Source organism: Scomber japonicus, chromosome 17 (assembly GCF_027409825.1).
Source record: "Scomber japonicus isolate fScoJap1 chromosome 17, fScoJap1.pri, whole genome shotgun sequence".
Classification (NCBI taxonomy): domain Eukaryota; kingdom Metazoa; phylum Chordata; class Actinopteri; order Scombriformes; family Scombridae; genus Scomber; species Scomber japonicus.
Window position 1 is genome coordinate 20,204,636 of NC_070594.1, and position 23,123 is coordinate 20,227,758.

At 38.5% G+C, this 23,123-nt stretch overlaps 2 protein-coding genes across 2 annotated transcripts; one reads left to right on the forward strand and one right to left on the reverse strand.

Moving 5' to 3' along the window:
- The first annotated feature begins 1,895 nt into the window (after nt 1-1,895).
- On the forward strand, nt 1,896-8,396 carry pdia6 (protein disulfide isomerase family A, member 6). The gene is made up of 13 exons (XM_053336531.1): nt 1,896-1,992; nt 2,343-2,484; nt 3,479-3,536; nt 3,732-3,858; nt 4,120-4,226; nt 4,342-4,472; nt 4,926-5,040; nt 5,806-5,946; nt 6,249-6,333; nt 6,638-6,710; nt 6,816-6,974; nt 7,087-7,183; nt 7,720-8,396. Exons 1-13 carry the CDS (start codon nt 1,974-1,976, stop codon nt 7,789-7,791), a joined length of 1,326 nt encoding a protein of 441 aa, XP_053192506.1. The 5' UTR covers nt 1,896-1,973; the 3' UTR covers nt 7,792-8,396.
- Nucleotides 8,397-8,528: 132 nt separating this feature from the next.
- On the reverse strand, nt 8,529-19,043 carry hpcal1 (hippocalcin-like 1). Its single transcript, XM_053336532.1, has 4 exons — nt 18,752-19,043; nt 12,238-12,723; nt 10,953-11,058; nt 8,529-9,045 (listed from the first exon to the last, which is right to left on the reverse strand). The coding sequence occupies exons 2-4, from the start codon at nt 12,613-12,615 to the stop codon at nt 8,948-8,950; spliced, it is 582 nt and encodes a 193-aa protein (XP_053192507.1). The 5' UTR covers nt 12,616-12,723; nt 18,752-19,043; the 3' UTR covers nt 8,529-8,947.
- Nucleotides 19,044-23,123: the final 4,080 nt, after the last annotated feature.

A 23,123-nucleotide genomic window follows, 5' to 3' on the forward strand; every position in this document is an offset into this window, starting at 1 on the left:
AACAGTACAGATGTTGTCAAATTTTATTGGGTAATCTCACGTGCTTGCAGGAGGTAATATGATTTCTTATAGCTTCCACAGGTTTGCGGAAACACTATGAGTGAATGATTGAAAGGCAAGTGAATCATTACAGACACAGTGCTTTGGTTTATTGTTTGTCTCCACCTAGTGATCCAACCTTCACAATGCAGCATAGATGTTCATACTCGAAACAATGGTGCAACCAACTGGGGTTATGAATCCATTAAAATGGATTACAAAACAATGTGCAATAAAAATCCAGTGTTTGTGTTATACTCTGCTGTAACATCTTTAAGCAAAAGCAACAACTGAAGTATGTCTGTGAAGATTCTCAGTCATCCACGTCATGGTTAGGGTTGAATCGAGGGCAAACAGACTTGCTGTAGATATTTGAAGATGTTTTTCCTCTCATTCTAGGGCTTTCTTCAGTTCTAACTGATGGGATGGAGTCCTGGGTATTTAACATCAGTGGGGTCGTTGTCAAGGTCACTACTTCATGGCAAGTTAGTGCTCCTAGAACTGAAGAAGTCCCTTGGATGAGAGGCGAAGTCTTCAAGTATCTTCAGTCAAGTCGGATTGACCCGGATTCAACTCTCCTTGGAGAAAAGCTGAAGTAAAAAGCTGCATTGCAGTGGAGTCAAGTCAAACTTTCAAAATTCTAACTTTCCTACAAGATTTTATTAGGAAAAAAAAGTTTTGTGATGGTTTGATCTATATAAATACATACATGTAGGACTACTAGGACTTTTGACCTAATCAAACGTCACTGAAATTTCACTCACATTCAGAATTCCTCCAAGGACTGTCCATTTACATTTTGATGCAAAATACGTTATATAAATGTTTTCAGTGATGTAATGTTTGTTCACTTAAGTAGTCTATTATACTTAACTACACATTTATGCAAGTCTGGTAAGATATGTATATTGTTGCTTCATTGCATGGTTGGAATTACATTTGAGGAGTGGAAATAACCATACAGTGAACTATATGTCCAGGTACATACCTGTCCAGTTATGTACAGGTATATGGCCTATACAGGCATGTATGTAAAGATAGGCTGTTATTAAATTGTAGACTAAGTATACTACACACTAAAAATGACTGGGTTCAAATTTTACCCAGGCTGGGCTGATACAGTTTGTGCACATAACAAGCTTTAGTCAAAATTGTAATAAAATGTCTCGTTTCGTGTGCAAAACATCATGCATCTGTCATTCAAAAGACAAACAAGTTATTTACAATTGATAACAAACTGTGACATGGAAGAAGAAAAAAAAGAGACGAGTAGATTATAAAAAGCTTTAGTTTGGTGGATAACCCAACAGTAAAATAAAAAATAAATAAAAAATAACACCTAAAGTGGGTCAAAACAACCATTTGTATTGAGTGGCTTTCTAAATAACATAACCTAGTATTGTGTTGGTACTATATTAACCCAAATTAAGAAATGTTAACCTAGTGATTCTTATTGTGTACAGTAGGCTAATCATCTGTCATTTGGAGTTATGAAATATTAAATGAAGAAAAACATACTTGTAAGTAGGACTACATTACTTTAGATGTAGAACTTTTTAGTGGTATACTTTCACTGAGAACTTCCTTCTTGGCTGAAAGTTTTGATACAACCAGTTTCTATTTCATCATGGTCTGTCTATTGTTGTGTATAAACGTATCTATGCGGACATACACGTTGACATAATAAGAGCCACTTGTCATCATTCCATCTCCTCTCAGGGTAGTTTGGTGTGTTGTCCCTTTCTGTGCTGTCCGCGTACCGGTTGCATTAAACTACACGGCGCACGCTGATTGGCTGAGGCGCGTTGCGTCATCACCGGTGCACCAATCAGCGTGGGCCACGGTGAGATTCTTCGATGTACTTTTGAGGGAGAAGCAGCAGCAGGTCTGTGAGTGTTGCTAACAGACGAGGCGAGTAGAGAGCAGCTAAAACCATGGGACTGCTTTTGTTAGGTAAGTGACAAGAGTAACAACTTTTCTACCTTCATAAAATGTCACGTTTGAGAATGTGTTAATGGTGAGACGTATTTGAAGGGGTTTTTGCTAGTCTGGCTAGCCGGTATAGCTAAATTCTGGAGCACATAACGTTAATAGTGGCAGGCCTCTGTCATCCTTGAATCAATGAATTAATAAAACTCAATTTTACATGCTGTTATAAATATTTGCACCAATTCCGCATAGAAACTGCATCTTAGTCATATTGTAGTTTTCCTAGCTGCTGTGACCGTTTTATTGAACACTGCTGTCTGTGCATACATTTCTGATAGTAAACCTTTTGTTATCTTCTTCCTTGCTCCCTCCAGGAGTGTTGGGCTACTCCCTGGTCCTATCTGTGCATGGCATGTACTCAGCTAGTGATGATGTTGTTGAACTTACCCCATCCAACTTCAACAAGGAGGTGATCCAGAGTGACAGTCTGTGGCTGATTGAGTTTTATGCTCCCTGGTGAGTGTGTGCAACTATGATGGACATGTATTCAGTGCTAACAAGTATCTCAGAACAAGCAAGTAGTGTCACAGTGACTAGTTTCAATACTGGCACCTTCATGCTCAGTTGAACGGTTGAGTCAGCTCAGTTGAACAGGATATGCTTCCTATGATTGGAAGACAGAGATAACTAGTATGCAAAGTTGGTAACTCCTCCTTGGGATCTTATATATCATATTTACAGGCAGACAGGATAGGTTACATACATACGCAAAGAATTAAAAGCTAAATTGAAAAAAATATGTCTTGGATTTATTTAGGGGGATCATTTTCATTGATTAATTTTCTCAATTTAGGAAATTTGTGAAATTGTGCCTGATATAAGTTCTTAAAGCTATAGTGATGTCTTCAAGTGTCTTGTTTTGTTTGATCAGTGGTCAAAAATCCAAAGAAATCCAGTTTACTATCATGTACGACACACATTTGAGAAATAGCAACCTGCAAATGTTTCAACATTTTTGCTTCATAAATGACTAAAATGATTATTCAATTATTTAAATAGTTGCAGATTCATTTTCTGTCTATCTGCCAGTCAGTTTATCAACTAATGATTAAGAGGACAGTGTACTATCAACATATTTAGTTTGAACTCTTGTTTGCATTTAGAGAAAACAACTGTACCATGATCTGAAAAGTCTGCCAGCTTATTAAACTGGTTCTCAATTTATACATACATTCAGACAGTCAACTCTGTTTAAGAACACAATCTAACTCTTGAAGGCTAGTCTGTAGTGAACCAGTAGACATGTGCACTCCATTTAAAAATGTAGCAGCCCTGCACCAAAGGTCTGTAGTTCTATCAGTTTACTTAGAAGTTTGATCTCCTGATTAAATGAAATGTTCTTGTGCTTGTATAATGTTTTTCTATAATAGCTTTTATTCCCAATGCTTACCAACTCATGTAGTAGAAAAGTATGAATGAATATTCACGTCTCTGCTGTTTGTCACCACAGGTGTGGCCACTGTCAAAGTCTCACTCCAGATTGGAAGAAAGCAGCCACTGCCCTCAAGGTAAACAGAACAAAAGACAACAATTAAGCTACGTCACTATTACAAATGTCGATAAGTTTGTGAGAATAGCAACAAATGGAGGCGTGAGATGTGGACAGACATGGGACTGGTTAAACATATTCATCATCTCTAGTTGTATCAGTTTGAAGAAAAAAAATGAGACAGTACACTCTTATCTGTTCTGGTATCTTTCAGGGTATTGTCAAGATTGGTGCTGTAGATGCGGACCAGCACAAGTCCCTTGGAAGTCAGTATGGCGTCAGGGGTTTCCCAACCATCAAGGTCTTTGGAGCCAATAAGAACAAGCCAGAGGAATATCAAGGTACAGTTGAGAGCACCAAGCAGACAGCTTTGTGATTTGTGAGTTTTATTTATGCCTCTGTACCTTGCCAAACCCAACTCGAAAGCTTTTCTGGGAAGGTAATTCGAAAAAAAAGGCTTGGAGTTGTCCAGCATGAGAACACAGATACTTCTTTCTTTCTTAGTTAATCAGTAATTTGATTACACACCCTTTATGGAAATGTTCTGATTGTCGGTGACATCACTGTTAAGCTGGCACTGATTGACCTCCTTCACCCCTCAGGTGGACGCAGCAGCCAGGCCATTGTGGATGGAGCCATAAATGCTTTGCGCTCTCTGGTGAAAGACAGGATGAGTGGCAAGTCGGGCGGCTCCAGCTACAACAAACAGGTAGAGGAAGTAGTGAACATGCACATGTAGCTTTTAGGTCAGTTTGTTTCAACATTGTAAAATATAAAATGTAGAAGTGAACATGGTTAATTAATACTCAGTTGTCTTCTTGCAGAGTGGAGGAGGCAGCGGCAGTAAGAAGGATGTAGTTGAACTCACTGATGACAACTTTGACAAGATGGTGCTGGAGGGTGATGATGTGTGGTTGGTGGAGTTCTTCGCCCCCTGGTGTGGACACTGCAAGAAGTAAGTTTGGCACTTAACAGTCCATCCTCAGCTATAGGAAACAGCTGAAAAACAAGATATCTGCCACTACCCCAGTAAAACAGGTTAATGGAATGCCTGTGTAGCTTACGGCATAAGAAAGTAATGTTTGTAAGACTAAACAGAAACAATGTCTCAGTAAGTCAGAATAATAATAACATACCTTACACACAACAGACCTCACTGAAAACATTTTATTGGGACCATTACTTCAGTTAGAAACTAATCCTGTTAAGTGTTCTTATTCTTTAACCATGTGAACCCAGTTTTCAACATCCCTACATTTAACTGAATAATAAGTGAATTGCCAGGCTTTCATCACAGAACAAACTTTGACTTTGAAATTGTTACCTCTGTACTGTGAGATGAGGATGATATTTTTTGAGTGTATCATGGTTAGTTTTTCTTAACCATCATCCTGTTCACTGTCTCTAGCCTGGAGCCTGAGTGGGCAGCTGCAGCTACAGCTGTCAAGGAGCAGACCAAGGGCAGAGTTCGCCTTGGAGCTGTGGATGCTACTGTACATCAGGGTGTGTCCAGCCGCTATGGGGTAAGTCACAAACTTGAAGTAAACCAATAAAAGATTAATTTTGACCACAGCTGCTAAGCTGGTCCATCCTGTTTTAGCCATACATTTAAACAAATTAAATGATCTGATTTGAATAAGCTACCCAGGCCTGTGGATATAATGTGGTTTTGACCTTATACACATGCCTGCTTACACACTTCCAAATGCTAAGTCTCAACCATGAAATGATTGAATGTATGAATATGTTTGCCTATCCAAACAGAGCTACGGAAGTATGTTGGTAGTGTGGAGTAAGTCAGGTCATATTAATTATATTAGACTAACTTCGCCTGAGAACATCCACTTTAAAGTCAGTTTTGCAAGTGACGCCACAACTTTAAACTCTGCCACTGAGAATGCAGTTGCAGTTTCTTTGTTGCAGTACCATGATAAAAAGTTTTGCAATTTAATGTAGTGATCTAAAGCAAAGCCTTAGATCGTCATGTCCTTGTATTTTCTGTATTTCCTATGTGTGTCCTAAGACTGTGATCAATCATGATAAAGACTCTGATTTATCACTTTCAACTTGCATATTACAATTACATAACTGAACATTTCAGTTTCAACAGATACTGCAGCTAAGAAATGTAACACTCACAATGTACCGCAAATGTATCACATCAGTTAAGACATGTTACCTAAACCAAATCCTTAATACCAAATAAAGAAATATCAGTATCAACACAATCCAAGGCATTATTTACACCCCTACTCTAAAGCTTAACGTGTATATCTTTTGCCTTTTAGATCCGTGGCTTTCCCACCATCAAGATATTCCGCAAAGGTGAAGAGCCCGAGGACTACCAAGGAGGTCGCTCCCGTGGTGACATCATCGAGAGAGCTTTGGATCTGTTCTCTGACAATGCCCCTCCTCCTGAGTTAGTGGAGGTTAGTACAATTGTGTCTCAGTTATTGGATGCATGTATGATTTATAGTTGTGCTGTTTCGGATAAGTTCACAAAAGAGTCTGTCACTAAACAAGCAGAAGTCATAACCTACCAGATTCACCCAGGTTTCACACAAGCTATTTTAAGCCTGAGCAGTGATGCATATAAAGAAACTGAAACTTCAACACAAAATGCAAAAGACATCACAGAACTGAGAGCACTGTGCATCCACAATGACTGCTTGATCCACAGAATCCCCTCTTACAAAACATTAAACGTGTATTATAATTGTTCATCCCTCAGATCCTCAGTGAAGATGTCCTGAAGAAGACCTGTGAGGACAGTCAGTTGTGCATAATTGGTGTCCTGCCACATATCCTGGACACAGGTGAGACCACACACACACACACCTCTGGCTCTCATATCTTAAATAACTCAGAAATGTAACATCAAAACTCACAAAATTGAAAAATGTAATCTGAATGTGTGCATTTTTAAAATCTCAAGCTCTTCCCTTAATGTGACAGTTTTTAGTTAAATTACGCTGTACCTTATTGAAACCCTTTCACATATTTAATGTAAGAACTGATTTACCGCACTATTCAGTAACTAATCAAAAGCTGCAGCGCTAATGAAGACTAGTGGGAACATCAACCAAAAGATGAACACTCATTATTCATGTATCTCAACAGGTGCATCTGGTAGAAACGGCTATCTGGATGTGATGGTGAAGATGGCTGACAAGTACAAGAAGAAGATGTGGGGGTAAGACTGAAAGTCCAGTCATGGATTTTTTTTAACAAATGAGTGTGACCAAGAAGAAATGACTAATTACGGCTATGACTAATGACTCCGCTCTCCCTCCATTAGCTGGCTGTGGACTGAGGCAGGAGCTCAGATGGATCTGGAGGCGTCTCTGGGTATCGGTGGATTTGGCTACCCTGCCATGGCCGCCATCAACACACGCAAAATGAAGTTTGCTCTGCTCAGGGGTTCCTTCAGCGAGGCTGGCATTCACGAGTTCCTCAGGTAAGGGGTGCTATCATCTGCTTTTCCCCCACCTTAATTAATTCCACCTTAACAAGGCTTAACAGAAGAACATGCATCAGAGTAGACTGACTAACGGCCGTCTTCTTTTCAGGGAACTTTCTGTCGGTCGTGGCTCAACGGCTACGCTGGGAGGTGGGAACATGCCCAAGATTCACACTGTTGAAGCCTGGGATGGCAAAGACGGACAGGTGAGTTGGAGAATCAGTGGTGTGGTGAGGAAAAACGTTTGCTCAACAGAACAATGATGCGTCAAATCTTTACCGACTCGTGACTCCCTTTGTGCTGTCTTCTATAAACAGCTCTCCGAGTGCTGTCAACAAGCGCTATGTTATGTAATATAGTGATTGGAACGCTCCCAGTCATCCTACTGCTTTCTTTCTCATGAAGTGAAGTTTGGTGTTGCTTCTCAAAAATTAAGAAGAAAAGCAAGTGTCAAAATAATGTAGTTTTAATGTGGGTTTTTTTTCACATTTCTGATGATCTGACAAGACGTTAGGGTCTACAGCCATGCTAACAACTCTGTACTTGAGTAGAGCAGTGCTTTGAGCTAAATGCTTATATCTCTATGGCAGATTATTTTTATCAGAGAACATTGCCGTCCCTGGAGTCATGCTGCTGGTGTGGCTAACAATGAGGGATTAGGACTCTAGTACTTGATTATTTTGAAAGTTTTCATGCTTCTACATCATTTCTAACTTTACGTCTTTGTTTAAATCATTCACAGCTTCCTGTGGAGGAGGACTACGACCTCAGTGACGTAGACCTGGATGATGACTTTGACAAGGATGAGTTATGAGCCCAAGCGAGGCGGGATCTTATCCAGGCTGGTTTGATCTGGTCTGGTTCCTGTGCGACCCACCTCCCCTCTCCTGTGGACGAATGGGAGGCCAGGCTGCTCAGTTACTGAAATACTCCAGAAAAGACACATGAGAGACACCTGCAGTTTCTCACATCATCTTTGTCAGTCACACAGAGATAGGAGGGGAGGGGAGGGGGGGGAGGGGGTGTGATTCGTGTCCCTGGAGTGAACTCTGCCTCACATACCTGCTGAACGTTACAAGCTGCACATTTATATTGCTGCCGCCAGCTGAGGAGAGGAGGGAGGAGGTTCTGAATGTGTCATTTCAATTGTTCATTCAAGTCTTTTTCAAACATTCTTCTCTCTCCCCTCTTCAGCCACGCTCGAGCACCTATTTTAAGATGTGGACTTGTCAAAGTAACACTTCAATGTCCAACCTGATGTGACTAAATTTTTTTTTTTGTCTCTTTTTAAACCATTACTGTACAGGACAAGGGGATACTGTGGGACTTCTTGTGTAGATTTTTCTTACACGACTTTATTTCAATTGTGTGAAAACAAAATGACATTTTTGTTAAAAAAATAAAAAGGAATAAAAACAATCACTGCCTCCGTATTCACGTAAACTGTTACGATGTCAGAAAACGCATATCACCGAGCGCATGCAATACCAAAGGCATATAGATCTTCACAACAGCAACTTGTGCAACTTCAGCTACTGTTGATATCTTGAACAACAATAAGCCACTTTTCAACACAATTAAATCAAATTATACCAAGTGGTGTAATTAGTTTCCTCTTAATGTAACATAATGGGAGTCGTAATACTTGCAAGCGTATAATCCAGTCAGTATAATGTATGATATGGCACTTCACTTATGAAAAACAAGTAAAAACCATTTCAAGGCAAGAGCGCTTTGAAGGAAAGCAACTACAGAGAATACCTCAACTGAAATCAAATCATAGTCCACAGAGAAGGAGCCACATTGACAAAAGAAGCATCCATTAATGTAAACATTAAGACATGGAGTGTTTTTTTTTAAAAGAAGGGATCACATGGTTCTCTGGTGAGGGGTGTGTGTGGGATGATGACCAAGCTCAGATCAGATGGTGGGTGTGGGTGGTGCATGTGTGTCTGTCATTGTCTCTGTCCTCAGAACTGACGAGAGGCTCCCTGATCCGACTGCAGCAGTCTGACAATGGACGGATCGCTCTTGGCACCTTTAATGAACTCCTCCAAAGACAATCTACCTGCAGAGCACAGACCAAAAAAAGGATCCCCGTCAGCAGCTGTTGAACATATGACGGTGGTGTGAATCATGCAGCTACCACCCACCAAAACCAACAGAAACAAGTTTGATGTTCCTTTTGAGTTTAAAATTAAATTGCTGCTGTCCTAGATAACAGTACGGGCAATGTTTTGGAATACATTTAACTTACATTAACACTTCAAAGACACAATTGGGCCTCATGCAGCAACATCAATTGACCAATAGTATTTATTAAGCCCCCAAATTTAACATTCCAATTATTAGAATTAGTCTGAAACATAATCTAATTTTGATTATATGACATTCATGCATTTCTGATGTTCACTCAAATTTAAAACGTATGTCTCCTTGCATGGGAAAAACAATTTTTATGTGAAAAAAACATTGTTGTTCTTCTCTTGGTCCGAGCGCTGTCGATCACCCGTAAAATCTTTACCTAAGAGAATTGGTGAATCCAAGAGATCACTAGGTACTAATAAAGCAAGAGCAAATCATAGATAGGAATGAAAATAGGAGGGAATTTGTTCATATTGGGCTTAATGCATGAGGCCCAATGATTTATTTGTTTATACCTGTCGAGTCAGATCAGCCAGCAGGTGATGCTGTTGGGCTACTTTCAGGTCATTCAGGAAGTCTTTTGCCATATTGAAAAAGTAGCAATGTGCAACAGCACTTTTTTAACTTAACAGCAACACTGTATATGTAAGCATAATGTCAACTAAATATTAAATAATATTTATGGAACACAACACAATATTTAAATATATATGTTTTTAATAAAGATTTCTATTACGTGGGTTTCTGTGTTGTCTCATCAGAGCTATTTTCTTTGACAAGACATTTTGGCGATTCCATATTCTTTGACTCTAACCACTTATTAAAATGTTGAATGCAAAAGTGTGTTTGATATCTGTAATAACCTTTTTTAAACATGGGAAATCATAATATGCTTTAAATGGTAATGATAATATATAAATATATTAACATATTGATTATTTTGATGTAAATTAGCATCCCTATCAGAATGCATTGTTGCATTATTTCATCTTTCTATCTCAATCTGTTCATCTTTAAGCATCAAATTGTAAGCAATGCAAAGATCAAAACTGGCAACAAAAAATGCAAATATTTTTGAGGCACCAAGGTAAAGTGCAACAATACAACAACTATTGTTTAGAATTACTTTGTCACACAGCACCTGTGCATGTTGCATTACAAATTAGAGTTTTAGTAGATTTACCCTTTACAGCAGCTGTAGGCGTAGGCCTGGTCTGTGGTGCCATGTGTGCTATAAATCTTGAGCCTGAGACACAGTTTGACCTTCAGACTTTCTGAACCTTCTGTTTCAAAACAAACTGAGCGGGCCACTGCCATATGAACAGCACTAAATACCTCACTGAGATGAGATGTGTCAAATACGTTCAAACAGTAACACTTGGGAAATGCTTAAGTACATATCACATGGGTGTAGTGTAGCGTCACCTTTTCACACTAAATGTCAAACCACTAGCATCATAGTGGCTCAGCGGGCTAAGATGCAAACCACAACACCGTCTAATGATCTTGTGGGTCATGTTTATGTTATGCCATGTTGTTACATCACATCCTATTTCTATCTCTCTTTCACCTTAAGTGTGTAATGTGACTATTACGGCACTGATCTACTGTTTTTATTCTTTCTTTCCTACTAGCAGATAATAATTCACTGTCCATCTGTATTTATGTACCTCTGTCCTAACAATGTTAGTAGCCAAACCATATTACTTTACTTTGGTTTTTCAAAAGGTTGTCTCGACATATTGTTGCTTCTCTTCAAAAATAAAAATGTTTTCAACAGAACATGCATCTACATATTTACAACTGATTACAGTAAACCTTCAGGCTCACCATCATTGTCTATGTCCATCTGTCTGAAGATCTTATCTGTTCGTTTCTCCGGTGTTGATTCATCTTCAGGCATCTTCATCACTGACGACACCATCTTGTAAATTGCCTACAGAGGAGGGAGTTTTTCCTTGTTATACACATGTTCATTTTCTTGGTTAAAGCTTTAAACTAGTGAAAACAGATCAACACAAAAAAATCCCACCTGAAATATTTGTTACATCTTTGTCTGAAGGCTTTGACCTGTTTTCTGTGGCTGCCTGGTAACGATGGTGTTATGGTGAGTGAAGCTTATCATGCTGTTACACTCGCTGTAAGTCACTCTCAACAACCGTGTCTAATGTTTCTATTTCTATCTTGCAAAGCTACACATTTTGAGCTCATCTAAATGTCTCTGGCTTTGATAGAAGAAAAGACGTTTAGTTAAAATAACAGAGCGTATTCTACAGTAACAAGGGCACTGATGCTTAAACTTTTTTTTTTCACATTCATTTGTATCCACAAACACAACAGACTGAGCCAATATTGATATGGCCCTGCAGGCTGCACAGCTCACCATATTGGAAGAGTAAATATAGTCACGCTGATAAGAAAAAAACAGAAAGGGCAGCCTGCATGATGTGAGGTGAAAATATCTTATGAATTCAGACCTGCAAATGACAACTGAGCTTCAAAAATAGTGATTAGACTGTAGGCTAAATGCATATAACACTAGGAATTAGAGCTGAAACAATTAACAGATAAATATAATATATTAACTATTTTGACAGTTGATTTTGTCATTTTCAAGTAAAGACACAAAACAGCTGCTCATTTGCTGCTTTTCTTTGTTTTACGTGATACTAAACTTCTATCTTTGGGTTTTAGACTGTTGGTCAGTCAAAAGAAGATATTTGGGCTTAGAGAAATTATGATGGCCATTTTCCACTATTTTCTGATATCATACAGACAAATCAAATATTGGTTAATGGAGACAATAATCAGCAGGTTATAAGCACATTTGTTATGTTGTTGTGTATATAGATTTAGTCATTTCTATTGGTTAAAATGTGCTAATCCCAAAGGAATCTTATAAGATATTTTTCTTTTCCCCTTCTAGGTTGACAATCTTGCTTCCTCATAAGAAAATATAGCTTAAACCTACCATCCTCCTACTTAAATAAAACATTTCCAATATCAGCTTCATTTTTGAGGTGTGTTTGACACAAAGAAACAGTGAATATTTATCCTCAGTGATTGGAGCTCAATAAACACTCAATATTATTTAGGAAGAGTTGTACATCCTCACCTGAACTATCTCCAGCATCTCTGCCCGGCTGATGTATCCGTTCCCATCCAGGTCATACATGCTGAAGGCCCAGCGCAGTTTCTGCTCCAGCCCGCCGCGGGATGTCACACTCAGGGCGATGATGAACTCCCTGAAGTCGATGGTGGCGTCGCCGTTTGTGTCAAATGTACGGAAGACGTGCTCTGCGAACTTGGAGGCGTCTCCGTACGGGAAGAAGTTGGCGTAGATCTTCTTGAACTCCTCCACGGTCAGGTGGCCGGTGGGACAATCCTTGAGGAAGCCGCGGTACCACTCCTGCAGCTCATGGTCGGTGAACTCTGTGTTTTCTCTCAGGTCGTTCAGGACCTCGGGCCGCAGCTTGCTGTTCTGTTTCCCCATGATGCAACACTCTCACAGGCGAAGCAGATAGCTGGGCTGGTGTTTCTACCTTCTCCCTTCCCTTCACTTCTCCACTCCACGTCGTCGACTGCTCGGCTTCCTCTGCTCCTGCAGGAGACCAACAATTCTAATTAATGTCCTTGGGTGAATATCATCAATGATTCATGGGTTCAATAAATCCTCACAGTATGCAGCTGTGTTTTATCATAAAACATGTGCTGAGGATGCTTCTCAGACAAACAAGCTGAGGAATAAAACTAGACAGAAAAATACAGACAAGATTACAACTCAGGTGTCATGAGGGCAGCATGTGTCATGTTGTCTCCGTGGATACAGTATTAATCCACCGGCCCGGTGATAATTTATCGACCCTCCACTGCATGGTAGAGGGACAAGCAGCATTGTAATTCTCAATAAGGCCACTTTCTAAAAGGTCAAGCTGATGCAGACTGTTGTCACTGAGAACACCAGAGGTTCACCTCGAACTGTAATCCCAACGTTTATGTGAAAATAAGATTTGGATACAATGACAGTAAAGCATTCGACCACCTGGGACTATTCACCTTTTCTTTCTGTGGTTTGTCCAAATTCTGTTTCCATGGTTATATTTAGCAAGACCTGTTTATTCATGTATGCAGGGGTATTCATGATTGGGGATATGAGGATGCATAAAAACAACACATCCAGAATAAAACATTGCAGCATAACAACTGTGAGATGGGATACTACGTGCATGTAGCGCGCTGGTGAAGCAAAGGGAAACATAGGTGTGTTTGTAATCAAAAAAGGTTATTACATTTACAAAGAAAATGTGTGTGTATGTGTGTATACTGATTTTTTTTTTTAAGTGAACAAAGGCTGGTGGTGGCTGACTTTCTTTCACAAATAGGAGGAGAAAATATCTGTGTAAAGACACAAATGTATTGGCAATTTACACAAGCATGAATAAAATCTCTCTGATAACATCAAACATTTGCAGCATTAACCATCTAAAAAAACAATTTCATAAGATGTGTGAAAGCAGGTCACCTTTGATGTGTACCTTTGTGTGTAAAAAGAATGGATAAAGAAGCAGAACAAAAGAGAGAAAGAATTCTGTTTTGTTTAATACACTTAAAAAATATTATAGGAATTTAAAAAAAAAAAAGCTCTTAGAAAGAAACTGGCAAAAAACCTGAGCTAATCTTTTACAATATGTATCTGGTAAAGTGTGAGTGGGAGGGACAGAAAGAGAGATGTGCGGGGGCAGGGAGGAAGAAAGAATGGAAAAAGTATGACACATAGAAAGAAAAACTATTTCCAGCTATACTATATAAGCTGCTTTGCTAATACCTGCCGTTGAATACATAACAATTCTCCTCAATAACACTCCTGCACTCCCTTGTGTTACATCTAATGAATTTATCGGAGAGAGAGAGACTTATTATCCCCTCTTCTCGTTCATTCAATTACTGAAATCCCATCGCTCATGTGTCATTGGCACCAGCACGATTCTTATCTGGTGAAGAACAAATGAGAGCAGTGTGAATTTGGATGAGGTCTTTTCTGCACACCGACGCCCTTATTTCTCATAATTGTCACAAGGCTGTAATTTCCTACAGTTTCATGATTCGCAGTGTAACATGAGAGGCAGGCAGGTTGGAGAGTCAGCCAGTGACATAAAACTCGTAATAGTGTCACTCAGGCTTATGGATGGAAAAGAAATCAATTTAAACAGACGCAGGACACATTAAAAGAGTTTATTTCCTATGTCTGTTCTCTTATCGATACACATTCAATGGAAACACTTTCCATTCAAGTTTGAATTACTGGAAGATGTCAAAACGCTGTCATATCCTTTCTGTTTTCTACCAATAAGAAGTCTATACTATTTTATGGGCTATAATATTTAATTGATTATTGTTTCATTGTTTTTTGTGCTCAAAGAAGTAAAGAAATGGTCAAATCTGCATCGCATGCAGACAAAACATGCAGAAAACATGTCTCTTGATAAAAGAGCATCGACTTTGAGTTCCATATTATACGTTTTGTAAGCAATCAAGTTTATTTGTCACACACAATCATTCAGGCACACACAGTGAAAAGCAATCCCTTCAGTTCCTTCAGATTGTATAATAAAAATAGGGTTAGGGTTAGATATGCAGGAATTAAGGAATTAAATAAGCAGGAATGTTCTGACAAAAAAAAGTGACAAAATGTCAGTATGTTCAAAGCAGTTAGGATGCACAGGAAACACTGTCAATGTTTAACACTATTCTGGCACAATTCAATAAAGAAAGGAAATGGAGGAAAAGCTCCAGAATGCTTTTTTGGAAAGATCCTTAAAAACGTCACTGTTTGTGAAATTTAATTGGCTGTTAAATTCCAAAGTCGCAGTTTGATTGACATGCATCGGAGCATGTAATATTTGATTCCCTGTTAATATGAATCAACAGAGTATATAGTGTATTATATTCATGTGTAATGTTTGTACTAATGGCTAATACTGTATGACAGCTGGTATGTACTACATACTGTATAGAATCAGTGTGCAGTATGGGTTTGGTAAGCTGTACTCATGCTGTGTTTGCTTTGACAGATGAGATGAGACTTGCAAGCATTCACGTCATCTGACAAGTGAGGAAAGTTGTATGATAACTGAGTCTGGTCATATGTGTACAAAATGATATCCATTCAATTTGATGTGAGGCATCCATGTTTGTTTGGTTTTCAGGCAGAGAAAAATCCCAGTTTCTCAGTCACAACTCTGACTTTGAGGTTAGCAGGAACGACATTTACAAGCGGGAGACCTGTAATTATGGTAACTCCAATATAGCATGAATGCAGCATTAGGCACAGCAGTGCTTTGAGCTAACATGAGCATACTAAAAATAACAGTGCTAACTTGCTTATGTTTAACAGGTAGAGCATATATTAATATTGACCATGTGCAGGTAGCGATAAATATTTAAAGTATTAGACAAACTGTTTTTTAATTTAAAAAGGTAAAAATCTTATAAAACATATATCTTAAAAAAGAGAAATGGCTTTTTATTTGATTTTAAAAGAACTGAAAAACACACACAAGCTACAGCACAGCAGGATACTGTGCTGATTTATACATCTTTGTAATAAGATTGTGAAGATTATGCTGCATAAGTGACCTGCTGGATTAAAGTGAAGCTCATTTCTGAGAATCTATTGCCATTATCTGCTGATTATGTTTAACTGGACTATGGTATAAATCAAACACTGCCCTACAGGCCAGACTGTAGTCCTTCCGCTCGAACATACAACAGGATGAGGAAGCGGCAGCAACCTCCTAAGCTCTGGGTCACATGGACTTTTCCAGGACAGCTCAGTGTGCAGGCTGAGCTGGAGCAGACATAAATATGGGCGTTGCTATTTATTCCCCCAACACACGAACCCACAAGAAAACCAGAAGATTCCAGGCTGGAAGACGGAAAAGTGTCACTCTGATGTTTCAAGCAGCCCTTAGCCCAAATAAAGAGATCACTTCCAAGAAGAAATAGTTGTAATCTGGGGGTAAAAAAAAGCAAAACTTTGTGTATTTTGGCAAAGAGATTGTTAGTTAAAATTATACAAACACACTTGTAGATTATGAGTCACACAGAGTTTTACAGATTCAATTGAACTCTGAAATATGCTCATCAATCCTAAAACACTAGATTTCTCGGATAAAGTACCAGCTGCAGTTATAGCTTATTCTTCATGTATACATTATTTACTGACTTACTTTTTAGTCAGTAAACAGAGAGAAAGTAGGATGATCTTGGAGCATTTGATCATGCAGATTCCTGAGAAATAAATAAGTGAATTGACGGCTTGCCTCTGTGGCTCACTTTGTTGCCTGGTGTAGAGACTGTTACTGACTGGACAACTACAGCTGTACGTTATTCTTTTTGTGCTCATAAAATGTGATATCTATATATGCACACAGGCCTGCGTTTGAGACGTCACGGGATGTTTTTTATATGTTTTCGCAATGGGGGATTTTGAAATGTGGCCAGAAATAACCTCTGACATCTGTATGACCTATTTTAGCTGAGAGAGTTATACACTCCTGCTTTAACTGCTGGAGTTTAGGAAAGTTCGTAAACTGAACGCTATCTGCGAGCGTGTTCTTGATACACAACAGCCTCTCCAGATTGCTATTGTGTTTGCAATTCCCCTCGATTACACAGCACAACAGTCTGTCTCCATGTCCCCAACCCCCATAGCCATCACTGCCTGCACCGTATGGTCCACTTTTTCCAGTGGGTTCCCCGCCTAATGAGTCTGTTTCACATAGTGCAGCATGCATCCCCACCCCAAGGCTACAGTAGGGGTTCCTATAAACTTCTGACCAGGCAAGTTTCACTGCTCTTTGCCAAAATAGGCCCACCTCATTTCCTGGGTAATGGCTTGTCACAACAAATGAAAGCTTTATTTATTTCCCAGATGCTTGTTACTTCATCTAGAGCAAAGGACAAATTCCACAGACAGTCAGATGTAGAGAGATGAAGGGCGTGTGTGCAGTCACATACTCGCAAATGAGGGGAGTTGGGTGGCCAAGCTACCAGCAGTACATCCATAAAGAAAAACAAACAGCTGACAGAGAAAATGATGCTCCAGACAGAGCTTTAGTGAGTGAGTGTAGGAAACACAACATGACTTATGTCAATGTTTACATTTCAAGAGGGAACCTATATTCTTCTCTGTTGCAAACAAACTAAACAGAGCTCCTTCTTCTTCTTCTTTTTTTATCAGTTGGATAATTTCCAAATGTTCCCCTAAAATAGAGTTGGCTCTACATTTCATGATGTCAGAGATCATAAGGAACAGTTCCCGTCGTTAACCCTGTATAAACACAACAGATACAATATTTTTCATGCTGTCTGTATCGTGCCTTTTTGAATGGAATGTAAATCAAACAAATTGATATGGTTCGGCGCACAGAAAGAAAGCAGACTTCCCATTTCATTGTTGCACAGCAGCCTGAAGTGCTGCGTCCTGGTAGCTACTGTAAGACAGCATCAGGATGGCGAGGAATTAATTGGTCCGATGTGAGAGAAGACGAAGAAAGAGAAAATGAGGTCTTCGCTTATTCTTGCTCTCAGCGCTACTTCATGACAGTCTCTCTGAACTAGTGTCAGAGAAAATCATGCAGTGGATCAGGATGAAGTCCCTTGACACACCAGTAGTCAAGGCAACAGGATAGTAGTGCTAAAGCCTATGAGAGGGAGGCAGTGTAACTATCAATCTGGGGCACACGCAGGGCAGGAGATATATCGAGAAACAAGAACATTTTGTGCATGTGCGTGTGTGTGTGTGTGTGTGTGTGTGTGTGTATTTCTCAAATTAAAACCATATTTCCATTCATCATCCACAATGACTTCATAAATCATAACTTTATATTTTTCAGCATACATGTTGTACTTTTATATTCTAAATGTGGGTGTTCATGAGCAAAAGTTTACAACCAAAAAAAATCATTGTTTATTTACATTTAGCAGCAGGTTTTTGCAACAGATTGGTGGGTTTATTCTTGTATTGGAAGCACACTCTTCACATGCTGCATGCACTGTCCCACCAGAAAGAGAAGAGCTTGACATACATTTGACTTTAGATACATGTATCTTATTTACAGCACAGTGATTACTATATTTCTTTATGACAAAAAACATAGTTATTGAAGTGTTTCCACATGTGATGGATTTGGACACAACACTGTCTATTTTTTTACACCTGATTATTATCATTATCAGGTATTTTCTATATCATGATGTATAGTATAATATAATACTATTATATTTACAAGTGTATCACCCAGTCCTTCTTTGTCTCTGACTCATAATATAAAACTTGGATAAATAGTGAATTACATTTGTTCAGAATTTGGTTACAGTGTGTTTAAAGTTACTTGCAAACTAACTTGAAAAAAAATATATATATAGCCTACATATAATTTTTTTTTTTTCTACTTTGAGACACTCATAGAAACATCTTCTCAAGTGTTGGTGAGATGTAGGTTAGTCTTGTTTGGGTGTTGGGTGTAACCCCTTTAACAACCTCTTCTGTCTTAAAGAAACTGACACAGAAGTCCAAGGCAGACTTAACAATGGTGTATTCTTCTAACAGAGTCATGTAAACGTACCTGTTTTAGGAGTTGTTTATGAGTCTTTCGGGTGAAATGTCCACTTTGGTTAAGCCCACTTTCCCACTTGATGTCGTCTGTAGCAGTCTAACTTCACCGTTAACTTAGCCTCACCTAACACCTCCTCCTACTGAGAAAACTCAATAAAGTCCAATACGACAATTTTAGACGCTGGGGCGAATTTAACAGTCGTCAAACACTTTCAGAGAAGAAGAAAAAAGATACGGAGTTTAGTAAATGAATTTAAAATGTTGTTTTTTTTAACAGAGCTAACGTACTGGTCCTGCCTCTAGTTCCCAATGTAGCGGCTTTATCATTCAGGGGAAGATGTGGCACAGAGCTCGGCTTTCATCCGACTCTTCCAAGTTACCATTAAAGGGGTTCTTTTCTCTTTTAGGGCGGTTAAACGTACTTTGACCGAGCAGTGTGGTGCTGAGCATACATCGTAATAATTCAGAATGTGAATAAGTGTCGTAAATACACGTAACCTCAATTTAAAACGTCTTTACTATGATTGCCTGACTTTTAGTTTATATTTCGTACTTCCAACCCCCCCTACACACCGATTAGATCATTCCACACTCGCTGCTTCCATCGTAGAAACGGTTGCAGCAGCGTCCTGTGGAAAATTATCACTGGAGACTATTATTAGCCCCATATCTTAAATAAACGGTTCGTGTTTGAGGCAAAAAATCTTGAAACCTGGCGAAGCACCAAGCAAAAGCACCCAAAAAACATAACAGCCTGTAAAAAATCATTTACAAAGCCACTACGGTCGTAATTCTATACCAAACTTGTGAATTAACTCAAATATAATAACATTCAATAAAAGATGATTTTCAAAAAATACTATTACTATTACAATGTCAAAAAATGCCAAAAAATACCAAAAAAGTGGTTTCAAGAGATCAACAGAACAAAATCACTGCAGGCTCAACAATCAAAGGAAAAGACAATTTAAACCAATTTATTTAAGTGTATGTTAGGCTATATTTATTAATTTCAATTTATAACCACCAGTTATAAATGTATGTAAAAAATAAATAAAATAAATGTAAGCTACTTAATTCATCACAAGTCCCTCAGATGTTGCAGTACAAGCTGCACTGGAAAGTTGTATTACATAATCAAGTTATTTTCATCTTTTTTTCCAGTATGACTTCTCTCTCACCCTCTTTTAAGACATATACTCGCCTCTCAACACCTGTGACAGTAACTTCTCTTGTGTGTAGGCTTAAGTGACACAGCAGGCAGGGTGGTGTGTATGTCAGCATTTCAGTGAGTGGATAAATAATTAACTGTGTGTGTGTGTGTGTGTGTGTGTGTGTGTGTGTGTGTGTGTGTGTGTGTGTGTGTGTGTGTGTGTGTGTGTGTGTGTGTGTGTGTCTTCCTGAAGCCTGACACCTGTTTCTATAAGCACATGAAGTGTTTATCTCTACCTAAGAGTGAGTACAATGAAGACTGGGGGTGGGGGGGTTTCGAGGCAGTGATAAAGTAGTCTGAGGTTGCTTCTATTGCCGTTGCCAGTTTGCAACTTAATACTGTCACAAGCCTACATTGCTGAAGTAATGCAGATGAAAACATTGTTGTGATTCTCTTTAAGAAAAAGAACTACAATCCCTTTATTTTGACTTTATCATATCATGTAACCACTCCTTGTTGAATCATTCCCACTATTATAATGCAGTAGATAAAGTCATACTATAAATCTGTATATCTGTGTTATTATCAGGGCATCACAAGCACCAGCATCACAAGAGATTTCACAACATTGACTTCAATTTTAGCCTAGAAACAATTGCACAACAAAATAAACTAAAATCTTAACTAAATCTTAACTCTTGACTTACTAGCTTTTTTCCAGAAGCATTTTCTCAGATGAAGACTGTGAGATGCAGTCAATATCTCTGGCAAAAGCTAGTCAGCTAAGCCTTGATGTTCTATGCGTCTATTGTTACCATTTTTCACACACACTGGCATAAAATGTTACACTAAACAGTGAGTTATTGTAGTAATGGAAATTGTTACATTTGGAAATAGTGAAGTTCGACACAAAACAACTGAGCAAACTCCATCTGTGGAAGAAGACTCTGAGATGTGGTTCAAAGCTCCAGAAAAAAAGTGTGATAAGTTTCCTTTTTTGTTTAAAAAACGTATTTCTAATAGTTACTGTTTCCCTCCAACATAGGCGCTGTTGCACTACACAAACTACATCTATTTTGTAAAAGAAACCTCACCAAGGAAATGTAGAAATAATGGATACTGAACCAATAACATTAAACAACATATATATTAAATCAATTAACATCATATCATATTAAATGAAATATAAAATTAAATTCATAGTTCAAATTTCAGTTTAAATATACAGTTTAGGATGGATCAGGATGATGACTTAATGCAAGACATATGTTTAAATAAAGTGAGTAAAGATTATATTTATTACATATTGCTCAATGACACCACAACAGAATGCAATGGCTGTTTTGATTGAAGCTGAGACACTGTAGTTATGTAGGAATACTGTATGAAGCAGAGGGACAACCTCTTTTTTATCCTGCAGAAATGTATTAATCCACTAGAGGCCGCTAACAGCCTTCCAGTTTTTTGGTATAGTATCAATGGTTGGGATTGAGCAGGCAGGCCTGTACTAAAAGTTGAACTCTAAAGCTTTATTTGGCTCAGGAGTAAATTTAATGGAGTGAGACAGGCTTTTTTATTTGTGTTAGGGGGGTTTACGGGCACAGTCCTCTTCCAACCAATAACTAAAGAGAATTCTGTATTTGAAAGGAACATGCCATGTTATGTCATCTCTCCTTGCTGCTATGGTACATTACAGTGTATTGTTGTGCCCCCCCAAAAAATGTATCATACTTTTATCTACACAGACATGCAAATACAAACACACAATGCACACACTTAAATAGTCTTATACTGTTTCGAAAATGTTGTTAAAAATGATGCATGATCTTTCCTTAGATTCCTTAGATTAGATTTGTGTCAACCAGAATAAATCAGTTTGATTCTTATCTCTTCTCCAACAAGAGTAAATGAAATGTTACTATTCAAACAAATGTGTCATGTTCCCCTTAAACAAACATCAACAGGATTTTGTAAATTACCGCTGTTATGACATAAGGCCTCACCACATATTTATTGAGTGTGTGCTAAAAACTTCAAAACTCATTTTAAACTACCTTAAACAAGCCAAGATTTTATCATGAGCATGGAAACACTTGTGTAAAACAGGGAAATTCATGGGGATCTGCAAGCCTATGAACTGAGGTTATCTTTCAGTCTGAGTTTATCAAGTTCATTTCCCTATTAGGTGGATTAACAGGTCTGCACAGCATGTCTTCACAGGAAAAACATCACACACTATTTTTACTTCATACATCATTTTCTGGTTACTTGATTTCCATATCGACCATAATGGAAGTGACAAGTGTTATAATAGGTGAGATTTCATAGTGCAAAGATGTGAAAAGATGAGATTAGCAGAGGTTCATGTCTATACATGTTGCAAAATAGCAGCACACATGGCTCAAATATTGATTTGTCTGCCTTTACATTCAACAGAGTAAGGGGGCAATGATCCCTCTATAGTCCCCTGTCAATATTTAGGGAACACACAATACAGAAATCAAGGTTTAACTTGCAATAACATGCCCTTTAAATTATTTTCAATATTTGCCATGTGTGTGTATTTTCAGAATGTTTCAGTTAGCTTTATCTCGCTGGCACAAATCACACAGCAGCTGTACTGGGTCCTGGATATATAATCATGGTATTTTTATAGACTTGGTAAACACTGTTGCTTTTGGTTGTAAATCAGATATTTTCCTTCTATTTTCAATAACTCTTTCAGATCACAGCACTTCTATCTTCTAATGAGAAATTCAAAACATAATTTGCGCCCAAGAAAGATATCCTATAAAGTAACCTCAATTTGACCAGTGACAAGACTTTTCTAAGAGAGTGAGTGAAATGTGAGAAAGAGGACCTCTCTATCTGTCTGTCTGTCTGCCTGCCTGCCTGCCTGCCTGCCTGCCTGCCTGCCTCTCCCTCACTGTTCTGTTAGGCTGCTCTGACACCAACACACACAAAAGAAGTCAGGAAGCAGCTTCTTTTATCACAATGTTAAAATCAGTAAGCTGCACTTCCAATATAAGGTTGTCAGTAGGAGAGAAATCTAGTTACATATCTGCTACTCTGCTACTATCTAGCCACAGTCAAAAGGGCTTCTTCCCAGCATCAGACACACACACACACACACACACACACACACACACCCTGGACTGTGATGTGAATTACCCACATTTGGCACTTGATGACTTTACTTGTTTATTTATGCTCATTCATTCAAAACTCT

What these genes read in the sequence shown, in the direction of transcription:
- pdia6 (XM_053336531.1), top strand. An exon ending in AAGCAGCCACTGCCCTCAAG is followed by an intron (nt 3,537 to 3,731) that starts GTAAACAGAACA and finishes GGTATCTTTCAG; the next exon opens with GGTATTGTCAAGATTGGTGC. An exon ending in GGGATGGCAAAGACGGACAG is followed by an intron (nt 7,184 to 7,719) that starts GTGAGTTGGAGA and finishes AATCATTCACAG; the next exon opens with CTTCCTGTGGAGGAGGACTA.
- hpcal1 (XM_053336532.1), bottom strand. Translation starts at nt 12,615, where the DNA reads ATGGGGAAACAGAACAGCAAGCTGCGGCCCGAGGTCCTGAACGACCTG. An exon ending in AGATGCTGGAGATAGTTCAG is followed by an intron (nt 11,059 to 12,237) that starts GTGAGGATGTAC and finishes CCTCCTCTGTAG; the next exon opens with GCAATTTACAAGATGGTGTC. An exon ending in GATGGACATAGACAATGATG is followed by an intron (nt 9,046 to 10,952) that starts GTGAGCCTGAAG and finishes TGTGCTCTGCAG; the next exon opens with GTAGATTGTCTTTGGAGGAG.